A 16,660-nucleotide genomic window follows, 5' to 3' on the forward strand; every position below is an offset into this window, starting at 1 on the left:
TTCCATTTAGTGCTGGCTCTAGACGTCCCAAGACGAGGGCTTTTTCTGTTCCTGCTCCTGTTCCTGTGAAGGCAGCGAGTGGTCATGCAGGGAATGAAACTGTACTGTACTGTTTACTTTTCTTGGGCTCAAAATCAAAGAATTTATTGGTTTAATTCTGAAGTCGCAGAGCCATTTCAAAACAAAGGCAGAGTCTGGGCCTCTTTTCCCCTGAAAGAACAAAGTACAGAGACAAAGTGTGCAGTGCAAAGAATGACATCACTTTTGGACAGCAACTACCAAGTTGGGTTCAAGGCAGAATTTCGTTTTTTTTTTGGCATGGCTTCCATTAATTTTTTTCTCCTCTGGCGATGTGCGGTTGTGTTTGCATAGCTTGGACAGAGTTTATAAATATAGGGAGGACGGCAGACAAAACAAAGTTTCAAACTTTATTTCTAGCAAAAACATCGTCCCCCTGTCATCAAGAGACAGTCCTTAGTAAATATCTCACATAATGCTGGATGGAAAGCACAGCCAATGCTGCATCATTATACAGTAGCTCAGGCAGCCAGGAAATACCAACCATTTAGAAAATCTGGTCCTCTCTCATGAAGTGTAAAATGGAAAATAAAACAAAAGTCAAACATGAGAGCTAAAATTCTAACAAATGTATGGTTGCGTATCCTATTTAAGAGCTAAAATGGACACATTTAAAATGATGAAATGGATTGAAAATACAGAGAACACACCAAAAAGTCGAGCAAAAACTCTGGAGATTCAACATGTTTGAGCCACTAGTCTTGCTGTGAGACAGTCCTGACTATTTGGTAACAGTTGTATTTGATCAGATATTGATCTGGTTTGCAGCTGTAAACCAGCGACACCGTCCAATTCCAAAAGAACAACAAGTCCCAGAACTGTCCCAGAACCCGACAGCCAGGTATCCTGCAGTTTTGTGGTCAGAATTTGAGGCTAAATCCTGGACCGACTGCAGACACTCCCTGGTTGCTGGTTGTCAGGTGGAAGCCTGTGTCTTTGAGGTCGTCATCGCCCTGGAGAGATTATGGAAACAAAGTTAACTCATGGTTAATGACTGGAGTCCGTTTCATCCTTCTTCCAATATCACCGTTTCATTTCTTACTTATTATAGAACTGATCAGCACTACACTGCTTATCTTTAGAAAACCCTTAATTTGACACTTTTTGATTTTATTCCATCTAAGTATGCATGGACATTTTCCCCATTGATATTACTATAGTTAGTATTTTCCTGGTTTTTAATGTTTCACAAGCTTTTCCACTTCTACAAGAATAAAGCTGAGATAAAACACTAATACCTTTAGCAGGAAATGGTCTAATTTGTTGGTTAGATAGCAAATAACAAAACTAACTTTCATTGAAAAACATCATCAGCCTTAAGCTTCTGGGTGGTTAGGACCACTGCTGAAAACATTAGGGACTAAAAGGTGCTCATCATGGAAAACACAAGGAGGAAATACCCAGACACAAAGCAGAAGCCTGTAGGTCTGTAATCTATTTAACACAGACAGCGTTCAGAAAGCCTGGTAGCTGTATGTAATGGAGAAAGTGGAGCCTAATGTCCTTACCAGGTGACTGTAGCCCAGGCCTCCCTCGGGTGGACGAGGACTGGTGGCTCTCTTCACCCTCTGCTGCTCACTCTTGGCCGGCCAGGTGGGGAACATGGACGGCTCGATGGGCAACGGCGTCTCGCGAAAGTAATCGTGCTTGAGCCCCTCGTCCGATAAAATCCTCTTACTGGGGCAGTAGGTGAGGAATCTGGAAAAGAGTCAATGGTCGCGCGAGTTCATATGGTCAGCTACGTTTCAATAAAGCAGCAGTTTTATAATTTTTAAAAAATTATAAAACTGCATGTTGAATTTGTTTAGGTAAAGACTTTTGTGTTGACTAAAAAATGATATGTTGATTTGCAACTTTTGAGGCAGACGGCTAGCTTCAAATGAACCCGTGCTGAGTTTAAATTTAGCTGTAAATATTGGGAAAGGATGTGCTATATTTAGAAATCTCTGTATTAAAAATATAGGATTAGTGGTGCGACTTCAATATCAGCTGTATGAACTAAACTACACCTAGACAGATAATCTGAACACGAGATGCAGGCCTGATGTGAGGGGCCAGTGGGTTTGTGCAAGGAGTCCTAATTGGTTATGACAGGATCAACGCAGCATAAAGGAAGCTGTTAAATTGTGATAATTGGCTTTTTAACTGTCTGATTCCCATCTTCCATGTGAGTGGGGGCAGTGGAATAAGTGATTTCCACCAGCATGAAAAGATTTTATTTAACACATTGACTTTTGTTTGTTTTTTAACGTGGAAGGAATCTGTGAGAAGGGTTACTAATTGGGATTAGACTGATACCACCTTTCTATGGTATCAGTGCGTCCACATCAGTGTTAAGGAATTCCAAGAATGTGCTCTCTTCCTGCACCAGTGAACGTACTCCTCCTCAGCACCCTGAGGACCCAACGACCCTGTTTATACTTGAGATACGAGGGGATGGAAACTACTAAAATATTAGGGCTGCACCATATGAGGAAAATTTCTAATTGTGATTATTTTGACTGATATAGCGAAATGATTCACGATATTGGAAGGAATGATTGCTTTTGAATCATTATTCTCATTTTGATTGAAAATTATTAACTTTGAAAAGAATTAAAATGATTGTAGTGCAATTTTTGCGAGGCTCTGTACCAAACAAAGATTTTTTTCTTTAGTCTGTAGGGTAGGATTTGTAGGTTGGGACATCTCTGCAGCACAATACTTAATTCAGAATGGTTTGACACATATTTTTTCCATTGACAAATATTTCACCCACCCTGCGATTTGGATATTGCACTAGTCTACATTGCCATTTTCATCCAATTGCAATTAATTGCGCAGCCCAACTAACTACATAGGATAAAAAAACAACAGTATTCCGGGTCTTGAGGCCCCACATTTTATGGTTAACCTAAAGATTGAAATAGTAAATAAAGCAAGTTCATGTTGAAGCCCTTTCTCAGGTGTGATCCCAAAGGCCCCAATCCTCAAACACTTTCCTAGACGGAGTGGTGTGATATTCCAAACAGCTATGTGATGTCTACCTGCCAAACTACACCGCTAAACTTATCCTATGCCGCTCTGTCTGAAGCTTTTCAAACCGCACTTCTCTACATGTTGACCTCTTGAAGTCTGAATCTGTCCCTGGGTAAACGCCTTGCCAGTCTTCTCTTCTGACAGCTGGAAGGTTTCTGCTGCACTGAACAGGTGCCAAACTTCATTTAAACGGGATCCCGCCACAGTGGACATGCTGTTGCCATCCTCTGCAGTTCACCAAGCAGTATGTATTTTTTATTTTGTCATTTACAGGTGTAAGCAAAAAGGCTTTGTGGGTGGGTAAAGATCTAAGAGGAGCGCTGAAAAGCTTGTCTTTTCTCTTTGCGGCTACTAAACAATGTTGATCGACGGAATGTGCAAGAAAGAACTATTAACCAATTACTCTATGTGAAAAGGATTTTCCGTATTAAATATGTGTTTTTTTCAATGGGTTCATCCAAGTAAGGCAATTTCCACTGATTTCATGCTGATTGTTACTGATATTAGGGGCATTACCCAAATTTTGTCAGTCACATACGATTTGGCTGTTCAATACAAATATTAGACTATGCGTACCACTTTTTCATAAAGAGTAACTAGTAACGCTTTATTGAAGTGTCAGGTAGGTCCTATTTTTTATTTTTTTCCAATAGGATTTGGCGGGACAATTAGGGTGACATTCATGTAATAACATCAACAAGCCAAATTATCCCACTGAGGTAATGCGTGCTGCCAACTACTGTAGCCAAGGGTAATCAAAATACCATCAGCCCTAGTTGATATTTGTTTTTCATATAGAATGGTCTCCGGGTTCTAGCAATAATAGATGGAAAATAACACAATATCTATGTGGCGATTTTTGAAGACCAATTATATATTTTTGACCTTGAACATTTTTGAAACTATGTCAACTAACAATGATATGATTTTTAAAAAACAACAGTTTAATTAATTTTTAATTCATGTCATTTTTTTCTAATTTACTGGAACAAATATGATATAGTGTACTCATCATGCTGCAAGTGGTTTGTCAATAACAAAGCTATCCATCCAGCTACACAGTCATATGCGCACACAGAGAGAAAATAGTTGGAATACCTCTGCCAGACTGAGTGTAGAGTAGTTAAGACACAGTGGAGCCTGTGTGACGTGCAATGTTGTGTATTGTGTGTGGAATAAGAAGCCCAAAAGAATCCTACTTGTTCATGAGGTCAAAGCCTTGATCTGAGAGCAGCGCTCCAAAGCGCTTTCGCAGATTGTTGTAGGGATACTCTGTGAAAGTCATCTTCTTCACAGCGGGCAGCTCGCTGTAGCCAGGCCAAATCTTCTCGCTGGGTGACCCCAGATCCTACAGACAACACACACATAATTCAGCAGACAGCGTATTTTTAGTGCAAGAAGAGATGAATATGAGATATTCCCACTTTGGCAAAAGTATCCATCAACCACAGACAATAAACCAGTCCTTAGTACATTTCAATACTTTAATTCATAACAAGGTCATGACAGTGGGATGACTTGGGAAACATGAATGACATCAGTCCACACAGCTGTCATGCTTTATGCAGATCATAAGCAGGGCTGGCCAGGACCAACCCGTTACCGTTTCCTCTTCTTTGCCATGTCCTCAACAGCTTAACTTGTGTGAGTATGCTGGAGACATGAGAGAAAGCTCTGTTTTTGAAAGACTCTTTGAGTTCACCTCTCAATACTTTTGCAGTTTCTACCTTAATCTCTGTGGTTTGGAGTCGGTTCCACTCCTGTGCTCCTGTTTGTACTTTCACATATGAGCCTAATTTCCCCATTTGCTTTCAACCGTATCAGAGCTGTACTTTTACTGCTGATGCACACTGAACCGCCTACTGTTCCAGCTTCACATTAAAGGTTTTCTGCTTGCTAACAGGCATGCTGCGTTTATGGTTAATTCGCAGTGCGGTTCTTCAAAAACAGGTCTGATCAACTTGACACGGACATATTCGGTGCTATTTTAATCAGTTTTTACTATTGATGCAAGGAAGAATAGCACAAACAGTAACAGACACAGTGAGCAGAAAAGGGCTGCAGAGAACAGCCTGGGTTTGTGACACCTCAAATAAGTGTCTTTCTGTGCTGTGCATTGGAAAAACACTCACACTGTGCCAGCGCTCACGGCATGGTTCCGCTTGACTACCTCCACTACTATGGAAAAACCTTTTATGGTGATCTTCTCAGTTTCATAATAACTTCATCAGCTGGGTTTACTTCTACCAACAGCTCCACCCTGTGGTGTACTAAGGAAGTCCATGCTGACCTCCTTTGACAGATGACACTCAGAAGATTTACAGGCTGTAAACAGAAGAGCTTTACCCTTTACGGTGAGGATTTACTTACATTTATAAGGGAAAATGAGGGCATTTACCTTAAAAACCTTGTTAATTTGGTCGATTTCAGATTTTCCAGGGAAAAGAGGTTTCTGGGTGAGGAGCTCGCCAAATATGCAGCCCACTGACCACATGTCCACAGCTGTGGAGTACTCCTGTGGAGAGAAAAACAAACAGTGGCAGACCGCAGAAACACAAAGTAGACAGTCTGCATGGCAAGCTTCTACATTGGAGTCTGTCTCGTGTGTTAAAGTGGATGTGCTCTGATGGGCTCCTGGACCTCTAACATCTGGCTGTGTAAATCATTTACTGTTAAACTCAAATAGTGTTTCAGGGGTATTTGGGTTATAAACTAGTCTTCTCTTGGAAAAATATATCTTAAATCAAATCAATCAAGATGGTGTGACCACATACACAAAAATTACATCACCTTATTTACTTGTAGTTTCGATTATTGCATAGGTATTTCATCTGGTTCTTGTGAAGCATGGAAGTAGTGTGACGTTGAATTCTCACCTTGGCTCCGAGCAGCAGCTCTGGTGATCGGTACCACAGGGTCACCACTACAGGGGTGTAGGGCTTCAGGGGGGAACCGTACTCCCGGGCCAAACCAAAGTCGCCAATCTACAGTACAGGACGGTTGGCCCACATTAACACCACTACATTTCATTTTGGGTAAAAGAATAATGTCTCAGCATTTATGAGGTTCTTCCTAAGGTTTCATGTTTTGATGTCCCAAAGGAGATCAAATGACCATATACTCCAGTGTGGCTAGGTAAAGGATAGTCCCATTTGATTTGAAAAATTACAAGATGCAGTGAGATTCATAATTTCTACTGTAAGCTTGCATTTAAATCCCCCGCTGTAAAAATGTGGTTTATTTACATAGACTTTGTCTGCCGTTAATTTTGAAATTCATGCTCTAATTGACTCATAGTAACCATGTGTTGTTTGTGCAACTGTGCTGTATTGCTGCAAGTTCGGGAGAAAGTTATACATAATCTGAAGATAGATAAAAACAAAAACTACTAAATTCATTAATAGATTAAATTAAATTCGGCAGATTTTAAGTTTAAAGCTTCCTATCAACAAAACCAAGCCAATGACAACTTTAAAATTGTGAAAATATAACTTAATCTCTTTGAGAGAAAAGAAGACCGTGGAAAGTGCCAAAAAAGATCAATGTGAAGGAGGACTTAAACAATGAAGCGGGCCCAAGTGAAGCCTCGGGGTTGACTACAGAAGCAAATGCTGGAGGGGCCGGCCGAAGAGCTGACGATGACGATGTGCTGAAGGCTATAGCATCGCTCCACTCAGAGCCAACACTCGTCAAGTCAGAGATTTGTAAGAAAATTGAAGCTGAGATGTCAGAGGTTAACACTACATTGAGAGGAGAGTCAGCGAAGATGACACAGCGTTTTCAGTGCTAAAAGCCCAGATGGACTCACAAAACCAAACTTTGAAAGAGCTAGCTGACTCAGCTAACTGCACTTCTGCCAAGCTGCAGGAGCTGGGAGAGAAAGTTAAGAAACTTTTGGGGCAAGTTGAAACTCTCAGCAAAATGCCTTGACCTGGAGGGCCGCTCAAAATGACTGACAAGAACCAGAATTAAATAGGGGCAAGAAAAGGGCTTAAAAACAAGGGATTTCATGGCTCAGATGTTAAAGGAGGTATTACACTTGGAAGAACCACCAGGGGTAGACTGTGCCCACAGTGTGCTCCGGAGAGACAACACAGCAACAACCAGCCCTCTCAACACCTCATTGCAAGAATACATTACTGTTATGTTTGTAATACAGAAGGTAATGTCCACCAAAAGTCTGACATTCCGGGGCTAAAGGATCCAAATTTTTGAGACCTCCCACCTGAAGTGGTAAGACGTCGAGCTGCATTCACCCCAGCTAGGAGGATGCTATGCAACAAACCCGGGGTCAGATTTGGACTTTTGTATCCAGTGAAGCTCCGGGTGTCACAACTGGTCAGAGGTTCTTCACAGATCCGGAGGAAGCGCAACAGTGTGCCGAATGTCACTTCTGACCTTCAGGTAAAGTATGAGTAGAAAGACTCATTATAATGGAACCCCGGATAATGTAGACTTTTCATTCCTCCGGAGAAAAGCTGAACAAGGTCTCTAACGGGAGCCTCATGCAGGTGAACGTGGAATGTGAATCTCGCTGAGGGTTATTGTTAACGTGCCCCGTTACTGTTTATAACGTTGTTCATTACAAAATGTAGCAGCCTGCTCTGTTCAAGGGCTTGAAGTTTTGTTTAGTAGCTTAATTCTGCCAATGAGCCGAAGCATTTGGGCTCTCGCTAAATTACTAAATCTAGGGTGCAAAATCTAGCAGGAGGACAACTCTGCACCGATTGTTTTCATTTTTCTTGCCACTGACAGCACTCCAAATTTACAAAGAGCTACGTGTTGAAACCAACCTGAACTCTTCTTTAAGATTCACTATGCAGGCAATAGTCTTTAGCACATTTACGTTGCTCTACACTGGGGTGGGAAGAGGTGGGTGGGCACTGTTTTTTTTATTAGTAGTATTTTTTATGTAATTATTTTTATTTATTTTTTGTGTGGTTGTTGTTACTGTTTTCAATTACTTCTATGTTTAGCTATGTTGTTGTTTTATTGTGTCTGTTGGTGTTATTTTTTATTGGTAATGCTGGGCCCTTCACGGCTTTGTACGGTTTGTTTTTTGGTTCAGTATTTGAAAAGAAACAGGATATCCGTTCCACAACAACTGTATTACTGTTGTTCTTAGGCTTCATAATACAAATATTTGAAAAAAATAATAAAAATGATGGTGAAAAACAAGGTTTACATGCTCTGGACTCCAGACCCCATGGAGAATAGTTGTTGCCATGGTAACAATTAACTAGCTAGCTCCTTCAGTTTGGAGGCCCTGAGTGAGAACCACAGTCCTAGCATACCTTGAGAATACCCTTGTGGCTAAGCAGCAGATTGGACGTCTTCAGATCACGATGGAGAATCCAGTTATCGTGGAGATGTCGGACACCTCGCAGCAGCTGAATCATCAGAGTCTTTACTTCACCTGAAAGAGAAACATCATGCTTTACCAGAGCTGTTGTGAGGCAGAGGGTTTAATGCTAAACCCACAAACAAAGAAAATAAAGACAGAAAACTAATTTGGTTCCATTCAACTTTTTACACACACAGTGGACCAGAGCTCATCAATGTCTCACTTTACCTGGCAGGAAGGGCTGCTTCATGGTTTCCATTAAACTCTTCAGGTCATGTTCTACATAGTTCATCACAATGTAGATCTTGTCCATATTACTTCCCACAACTATTTCCTAATATAGCAGGAAAAGCACTGGTTAGATTTAGCTAGAACATTTAAGGATGCAGATTAATAAATACAAGAGTTCATGTACATCTAAGTAAGTCATTTTTAGTTTCTCTCACCCTTACTGTGACGATGTTTGGGTGCTGAGCTTTCAGGATTGTATTGATTTCTCTTAAAGAGGTGATGGGGAAGCCCTCCTTCTCCTTCTCCATCTTTAATCTTTTCAAGGCCACAATTTCATCTGCAAACATGAGACCGTATTCATTGTTTCACCAATAAACACAGAGTGAACGACAAAGGCAAATCAACCTACATGTTTATTTTCATACCCGTCTTTTTGTCCTTGGCTCTGTACACCACACCATAGGTTCCCTCTTCTATTCGGTTCAAGCACTGGAATTCCTCAACACTGCGACAACCCTGAAAATCAACAATCTAATTGAAGGCCTCAACATACTGCTGGCTTGCATTAGAAGATTACATATACATAAATGATTGTGGCTTAGCTGCATTAACATCTGCGTTATGTTGGTACTGACCTGTAAAGCAGGCAGATATTTGGGCAACTCTTTTTTCAGCTCCACAGGTGAAATTGGGGGGGAGTCTGGGATGTAGTTCTCTTCGGGGGTGGGGGAGCGAGAATGAGTTTGAGATTGAGGCGTGGGGTCACCCTCTCCTGCATCCTCCTCGTCCTCCTCCTCCTCTTCCTCCATGTCCTCACCGCTCTCTTCTGAGTCGTGATCAAAACGGGACTCTGGCACTGTGAAGCGAAAGGTGAAGAAGTTGGTACGGCGAGGTCAAAACTCCAGCTACACTTTTAGACTAAAGAACAAATTTGTGTAGTGAGACCAACACACTTTGACTTGTTGCCTTCATCATGGCCGGGCTATTATTGTAAACTAAAACTAAAATAAGCAGAGAACATTTTTTTTTGTAAACTAAACATTCCACTAAATAAAACTAAAATATACTAAAACTAAATAAAAACTAAAACCTTCAAAAACAAACTCATACTACACTATACTGACAGGTTTAAAAATGAATAAATGAATTTTTTTAGCTATATTTCACTACAATAATAATAAAAATAATAATAACTAAATATTTTTTAACACCCAACACAAAACATTGTAATTTAGTCGAATTGCAGGACATTTGAATAACTTTAAGAATAACTTCAAGAATAACTTTACAAATAAGCCTTTGGACAGACATTACGGGTGACATGTTTACTCACCTGAAAGTATGTGATTTCCATTTTCCTTCTCTTCTTCAAAGTCTTCCACTGACTGCTCCTCTTCACTCACGTCCTCTGAAAGGGAGGAAGCCACCCTGTTAAACCTGTGATGCTGTGTAACTGGACCCGCAACAGGAGTCACACTCGTGGAGCAGTTTTTGACAGTTTCACCTGCACTCTGCTCAGACCTTCCTGAGCCTGAAACTGACTCCTCTTCGTCTTCTTCGCCCTCACTCTGGCTGCTTGACTCCTCATCATCATCTTCTTCATCCTCTTCATCAGAGCCGGACCCTGATGCTGGTCAAGGTGAATAAGACACAAGAGCAATTGTTAAAAAAGAAACAAAAAGAATTGTAAGCAATTCAACTGCAATAGTAAAACTGCCACGTCATCCAGCTGCTGTTGGTTCTGGTGGTTAGGTTTTAGCACCAGTACATTCCTGCAGTGCATCTGATCCACTTATCCCTTCTTGTAAAGTTCAAAGCTATAATGACTAACATAAGTGAATGATTATACTCATTCCAGTTTTCCGATCATTATCAGAAGTGAAAATGTCCAGCCAGAGTGTTCAGCCATTTACAATAATAAGACAACCCAAGAACTGCAACTTTGTAAGTTATATAACCCTTTACCGATGGAAGATTCTCCTGAGCTGGTCTTCCTTTCACTGTCACTGATGTCCTGGAGGTCTGCGAGCAGGTCTTGGCCCTCTGGCTTCTCCTCCTTTGATGCTGCAGACAAAACCCAATGTGAGATATGCTGTACCGTCTGAAAAGTTGATGATCTTGGGGAAACTTGGTATTTGCACATGATCATTGTACCCCCAGTGATCTCACAGTTAAATGTAAGACAATAAGACCTTTTTAATACTACATAGGATGATTTTGAATGCCAACTTCACAGCCATATATTCAATTATATACATATATACACATACCTATATACATACACATATACACACACACATACATACACATATATATATATATATATATATATACACACACACACAATTACAACTATACACACATACATACATATAAACAAAACACACGAACACACATTTATATACACACACACACACACAAACATATATATATATATATACACACACACACACACACACACACACACACACACACACACACACACACACACACACACACAGTAAATAACACCAAGGTACCCTGATGATAAATTTAATAAATGAAATTGATGATAAAGAATACATATAATATTTGTAAATAAGAGATTTTGTTTCGGACTGTCAAATGATAAATAAATGAATAAACTCACTTGCACTTTTTCGTGGTTCGCTGAGTTCGGATCTCTCCCGAGGTGTGCGGTTGGGACTTCGGCTATGATGACCTTGTTTTGATTTCTCCTCATACTCATCAGGTAGCATCCGATGGTGAGACGGCACTGTGGACAGGAAAGTCTCTTATTTCTCTACAATACAGATATAGCATCACAGCCGACAAGGTTTTACAACACAACCCTCCTAACTTGGATAGAAACTCTGGTTGCTTTGGATTTTGAGCTTCAAAAGATTGTTAAACATTTTAGGAAATAATTGCTCTCTTTCTGAGAATGAGATGGAAAAAAAATCAATATCAATCTTATGTTTGTATGTAAACTACAGAGCTAGAATCAGGGCATGTTCAGCCTAGCTTAGAATAAAGACCAAAGGCAGAAGGAAACAGCTAACTTTGCTCTTTCCAAGGTGAAAAACTCACTGACCTTCTCGTCTACCACCTCGCTCTTTGCGTCGCTCCTCAGCCCTCCTCTCCCGATCCTTCAGCTCCCGTTGCTCTTTCTGCTGTTCGCGGAGCTTTCTGTCCCGTTCACGCTGGCGCTCCAGCTGTTCCAGCCGGTCCCTGTGGTCCAAAAAAAACCCAGGAGAATCCAATCGGGGTCTGTCCAGACAACCAAAAGCCCAATCTTGTCAATGTTTGTTTATATTTAGTTTGGTTTGTTAAAGCTTTTCTTACTCAAACATACAGTTGGTTTGTGGCTGCAGCATTGCTCTGGTACCTTCACAGCTGTATTTAATGACTATCATATATTGTCATAAGATATATATATATATATATATATAACTTATTTGTTGGCTGTCGTCTTGAGTCTGCATTGCTTACGTAGCCTTGATTCAATTTGCCTATAAAAGAAAACACACCTACAAATTTGGAAAAGTCCAAATAACCTATAGTGATTTTTAACAATTATGGTATTGTGTGACTTCATTACTTTGTACAGCACATCAAAATTACATGTACACTAACAGTACAGCAGCTATAGTTGGATTTTAGATCCAATTTATGCTGTTCAAAGGCTTAAACATCCTGGCGAATAGATTACTTACTACAACAAAACAGGACTTTGCATTCAAAAACATGTATACTGATTAAACTCAGGTGGAAAATCGTTAAGGAACAAATACTCCTGTGTCTACATTGATCTAAGCTAATCTAATATGAGGTGTCTTTCCAGGGTCGGAGCTCACCTCTCTCTGCGTGAATGAGCTCTGGCCTGTTCCCTTCGTTTCTGCCTCTCCCAGTCTCGCCGGGCTTTGTCTTCCTCCCACTGACGCTTCCTGCGATCATTCTCTCGCTCTTTTTCTTTGTCTTTGGGTCGTACATGTTTCCCTGCTGTAGAGGTTAAACGTCGTGAGTGGAAGCAGATTCTAAAACAGTTTAAACATGTTGTATTCAGCTCTATAACTAAGCAGCATTCCCACACCTCCTTCAGCAGAGTGACTGCGATGACGTCTTTTATCTTTTCTCTTCTCCTCCTTTCTGTGGTGAGACTTGTCTTTTCTTGCTATTTGCTGTGGAGGCTTGATTGCTAATGATTCGTCTTCCTCACCCCTGCATAAATGTAAGAAAACATTGTGAGACTCTAAATAGCCAGCTACACTGTGTTAAATATCACTTTTAAATAATAAGTTAAACTATTACACACATACTACTTCCACTTTTAAAATACAGTGATGTTTGTTTCCTACAATTCCAAGGACCTGTCCTCTGTTGAGTCCTCCCGTGTGTACGGGGAATTACGAATTGTTATTTCCATCTTTTGATCCCGTAGTTCTCCTTCCTCCGGAGTATCTCGTTTGGCTTCCCGATCATCCGACTGTGGAACAAGGCCCTGTGGGAACTGTGCAAGAAAAGAAGAGCACAATATGTGGTTAAAGCTAAGAAGACATCATAAAAAGGTTTCCAGATAAGGAATAAGAATCTCAATACTAATACTATATTTGGCATATTTGGAATGCATCTAACACTATTCAATGTCTTCAAAAACGGATTCCATAAAAAAATGTTTATTGTTCCCACCAGAGACGTTTGTTTGTCTGTTTTGGTGCAAAAGCTTAAGAAACAGTATTTAGAGAGTCGGTGTCGTTAAACTCATTAAAGCACAAAACAATAATGAAAATTACAAAAATGCAACAAGAATTTTCATAGATATTACAAATATATGCGTTAAAACCCTTAATTTAAAAATATGCCTTTTTTAATCATTTGTTTTTTAACTTACCATGGTGAGCTTTAATAGAAAAAAAATCTTCAACAAAATATACAAAAAGTGAGTAACTGGCAATTATTTTATATCCTTGAGACAACATGTAGGGGTCATATCGCTCTTAAATTAGCTTTGAGATACTTTACATTTTTCTGGCGCTTGGGGTCTGATCTCTCTTCTAATTCTCTTCTGCGTTTTTTCTCCTGTAGTATTTCGTCAAGAGTTTTAACTTTCCAGGTCTCCTTTTCGTCCCCCATCAGCGTCCACTCTCCACCGCCTGCTCCACAAACACATCCAAGACAAGTGTTCATGCCACATCATTTAAGTTCACCCTCATTTGAACCATGAAGAGTAAGGCTTACACAGAAAAAAACAATACCGTTATAATAGATCCATAATGAAAGAGAAACCCTACAACTTGTTGGTCATTGTTTTTTTTCCATTTATCATCCATTTTACTTTTATGTACGTTGTCACAAATTGAATCATCATTGGTAAATTTTTATTAGAATCTTACAGTTTGTCCCACTGTTACAATATGCTTAAACTCCTCCAGTTTACTTCCTTGGTCAACACCAGGAATCTTAGAAAGAAGGACGATTCAAAGTCATTAGAATTCTGTATTGGTGCCAGTCTTTGTGTCAGTTCTATTGACGGTTAATAATAATAATAATGTATCTTTTATTAATCCTGCAAGGGGAAATTACAATGTTTTCTCTCAGTTGTGAAAACACACAGGCCTGAATTACACACACGTGCTCAGTACCTCTACATGCACTAAATCGAGAGACGTCAGGGTGAAGGAAAGGCGCCACGAGCAGTTGGGGGGTTCAGTGCCTTGCTCAAGGGCACCTCGGTAGTGCCCAGGAGGTGACTGGCACTTCTCCAGCTACCAGTCCACCACCATAATTTGGTCCGTATGGGGACTTGAACCAGCGACCCTCCGGTTCCCAACCCAACTCCCTACTGAGCTACTGCCACCCCATGTGGGCAAGGCAAGTCCCACTATAACCCATCATGTAGCTATACGTTTCAACTTTGACTGACAACATGCTTCCACAAAAAAGAAGAAACACGGCTAGCGTCAGCGAAACAAAGTGCAAATGTTGAGGTGTATACAATTTGACAATTAGCGCCACCTCCTGACAATTAGCTAGCTATATTACTATTATGATAGAGCTGGCTAACGGTAGCCATCATGCTTATTATAAAATATTAACAATTTGATGGTTGTTTAGTAATTTATAGCTAAATGCTCTATTACAATTAGATACATGTAATGTTAGAATGCTACAGGCTATACACGTTATCTATGATCGGTGTTAAGCTAGGTAACAACGTTAGCTAGCTAGCTAACGTTAAAAGGCCAATTGATGCAAGTTAACGTTAGATATCCCGCTGACGTAGTTTATAGTTCATTCTGAATAAACCAGTGGATAGATTTTAAGGTACCAGCATATTTAGCGAATTATTAGATGAGTTAATTACTTAACGTTGAACCCGCTGAGTGTTTTGAGTCCAGTGGTAGGGGCTACCACTTTAGCTAACGGTAGTTAGCTAGCTAGCTAAAACTAGCATGGTCGACTGTGGCAACTTTGTAAGCTTAGCTAACTGACATTACATGGTTTTCATCTGAACAGTTAGTACAACTGGTATATCTATACACTGGAGAGCCTATGACTGTGTCCGTAGCTATACCTAAAAACCTAGGTACAGAAAATGATGCAAATAACCAGCGAGCAGACGAAATGGTTAAACAAACCTGAAGTATGCGCAGCGGTATTATGGCACACCGGAAGTCTCAACGCGTCAGTAACGTCTGTAAAACATCCGACGTGAAACAAGTATCCGATCGTGGATGTACAGTCTATGTCCACAATACAATTCAAAACAATACAATACAATTTAAAACTTTACTATAGCCAGACCTGGCCTCCCTTGTGAGGACCTTGTCACCATCTACACTGCTGTGGTCAGACCGTGTTCGGAGGCAGTGTCCTTATGGTGGGCTGTGATAAAAGCTAAGCTGTTCTTCTGGAAAGTGTCCAGAAAATGGCCCTCAGGATCATCACCAGAGGTTGCTCCCCACCACCGCCACTCCCATCTCTTCAGAGCAGGAGGGAGCCTGCAGCAGTTCAGCTGGTCAAAGAGAGGCCATCTGAACAACATCCTCTCCATGACCTGCTCCTACTGACCAGAGCTACATACACCAACAGGCTTCTACGAAAAAGAAACCATGAAACCATCTTACAGAAGTTCAGTGCACAACAAACTGACTGAAGACAGACTGAATGGAACAACTAGTTGAAGTCTCTGGATTTTGGTGCTGTAAATCATGTTTTTTTGTAGTGTTGTAGGCCTATGTGTTATTTTACTGAATTCAATAAATTCAAACTCAAATTAAAGTCAATACAATACATACTGCAGTGAATTTCTAAGACATCCCCTCATCAAACAGAAATGGAGAATGACATTTACAAATTGCATCTGCGGTTTGTTAAGGAATTGTTAAATTTCAATAAGTGGATACCATTGCTCTGAGTCAACATCAAATACTGTTAATCGAACAGAGGAGGCCTCACAAGGGACTCAATTCAGGGAAATATTGTAAACCTTCTCCTGGCACCTGCTGCATAATCAAATCATTTAGTAGGAAGACATAAACATTGCTTATTCAAAAACCCAGAAAATGCCTGTGAATTTCACAAGTGGCTGCATTGTTTACATGGGGAATATCACACCCCATTTATAAGCCTATTGCATCTGCTGTGACCTGGTGAAGTCACAGCTACACACAAGAAAAAATGCCTCGAGACTGAGACGGAGGAGATTGCTGTATTTCTTTACATAAAAACACAGGTGCACGGCTGCTGTTATTCAAGCAGAAACATAGCTTCAACATGTTTCTCCTCAGCAATGGAGCCAAAGAGAAGAACTTTGAAACAAAAATGTGATATAATATTCAACCAAACAACATTTTCATTCAGGAGAGGGAGTATCATGAATATCTGCAAAACTAAGTATTTTGCTTGGCAGTCCATTGTCTGCACAGGATGTGATGAAACCGGAGACTACGCTTAAATTGGCCTTTATCACTGAGAGTCACATAAGACAAGTTGAAGTGTAACCAATGG

General features: G+C 40.3%; 1 protein-coding gene and 1 long non-coding RNA gene across 6 annotated transcripts in view; one reads left to right on the plus strand and one right to left on the minus strand.

The window, feature by feature from the left end:
* Positions 1-315: 315 nt before the first annotated feature.
* On the minus strand, positions 316-15,529 carry cdk11b (cyclin dependent kinase 11B). 5 transcript variants are annotated; one of them, XM_032521802.1, is made up of 20 exons: positions 15,289-15,529; positions 13,673-13,803; positions 13,021-13,160; positions 12,744-12,871; positions 12,508-12,652; positions 11,745-11,881; positions 11,301-11,426; positions 10,637-10,735; positions 10,176-10,301; positions 10,005-10,079; positions 9,307-9,527; positions 9,097-9,187; positions 8,887-9,008; positions 8,669-8,774; positions 8,391-8,512; positions 5,973-6,080; positions 5,495-5,611; positions 4,296-4,444; positions 1,587-1,776; positions 316-1,031 (listed from the first exon to the last, which is right to left on the minus strand). In XM_032521802.1, exons 2-20 carry the CDS (start codon positions 13,781-13,783, stop codon positions 939-941), a joined length of 2,406 nt encoding a protein of 801 aa, XP_032377693.1. In that variant the 5' UTR covers positions 13,784-13,803; positions 15,289-15,529; the 3' UTR covers positions 316-938. The 5 variants fall into 5 exon arrangements, with proteins under 5 accessions (XP_032377693.1, XP_032377691.1, XP_032377692.1 ...); XM_032521800.1 differs by having other exon boundaries at positions 11,745-11,920; XM_032521801.1 differs by having other exon boundaries at positions 13,009-13,160.
* The window catches only part of LOC116693101 (uncharacterized), a 25,378-nt gene continuing 9,642 nt past the window's right edge, over positions 925-16,660 (plus strand). The window contains exons 1-2 of the long non-coding RNA XR_004332845.1: positions 925-937; positions 15,340-15,343. This is a non-coding gene — a long non-coding RNA (uncharacterized LOC116693101). The remainder of the gene's footprint in view (positions 938-15,339; positions 15,344-16,660) is intronic.

Source organism: Etheostoma spectabile, chromosome 7 (assembly GCF_008692095.1).
Source record: "Etheostoma spectabile isolate EspeVRDwgs_2016 chromosome 7, UIUC_Espe_1.0, whole genome shotgun sequence".
NCBI lineage: Eukaryota > Metazoa > Chordata > Actinopteri > Perciformes > Percidae > Etheostoma > Etheostoma spectabile.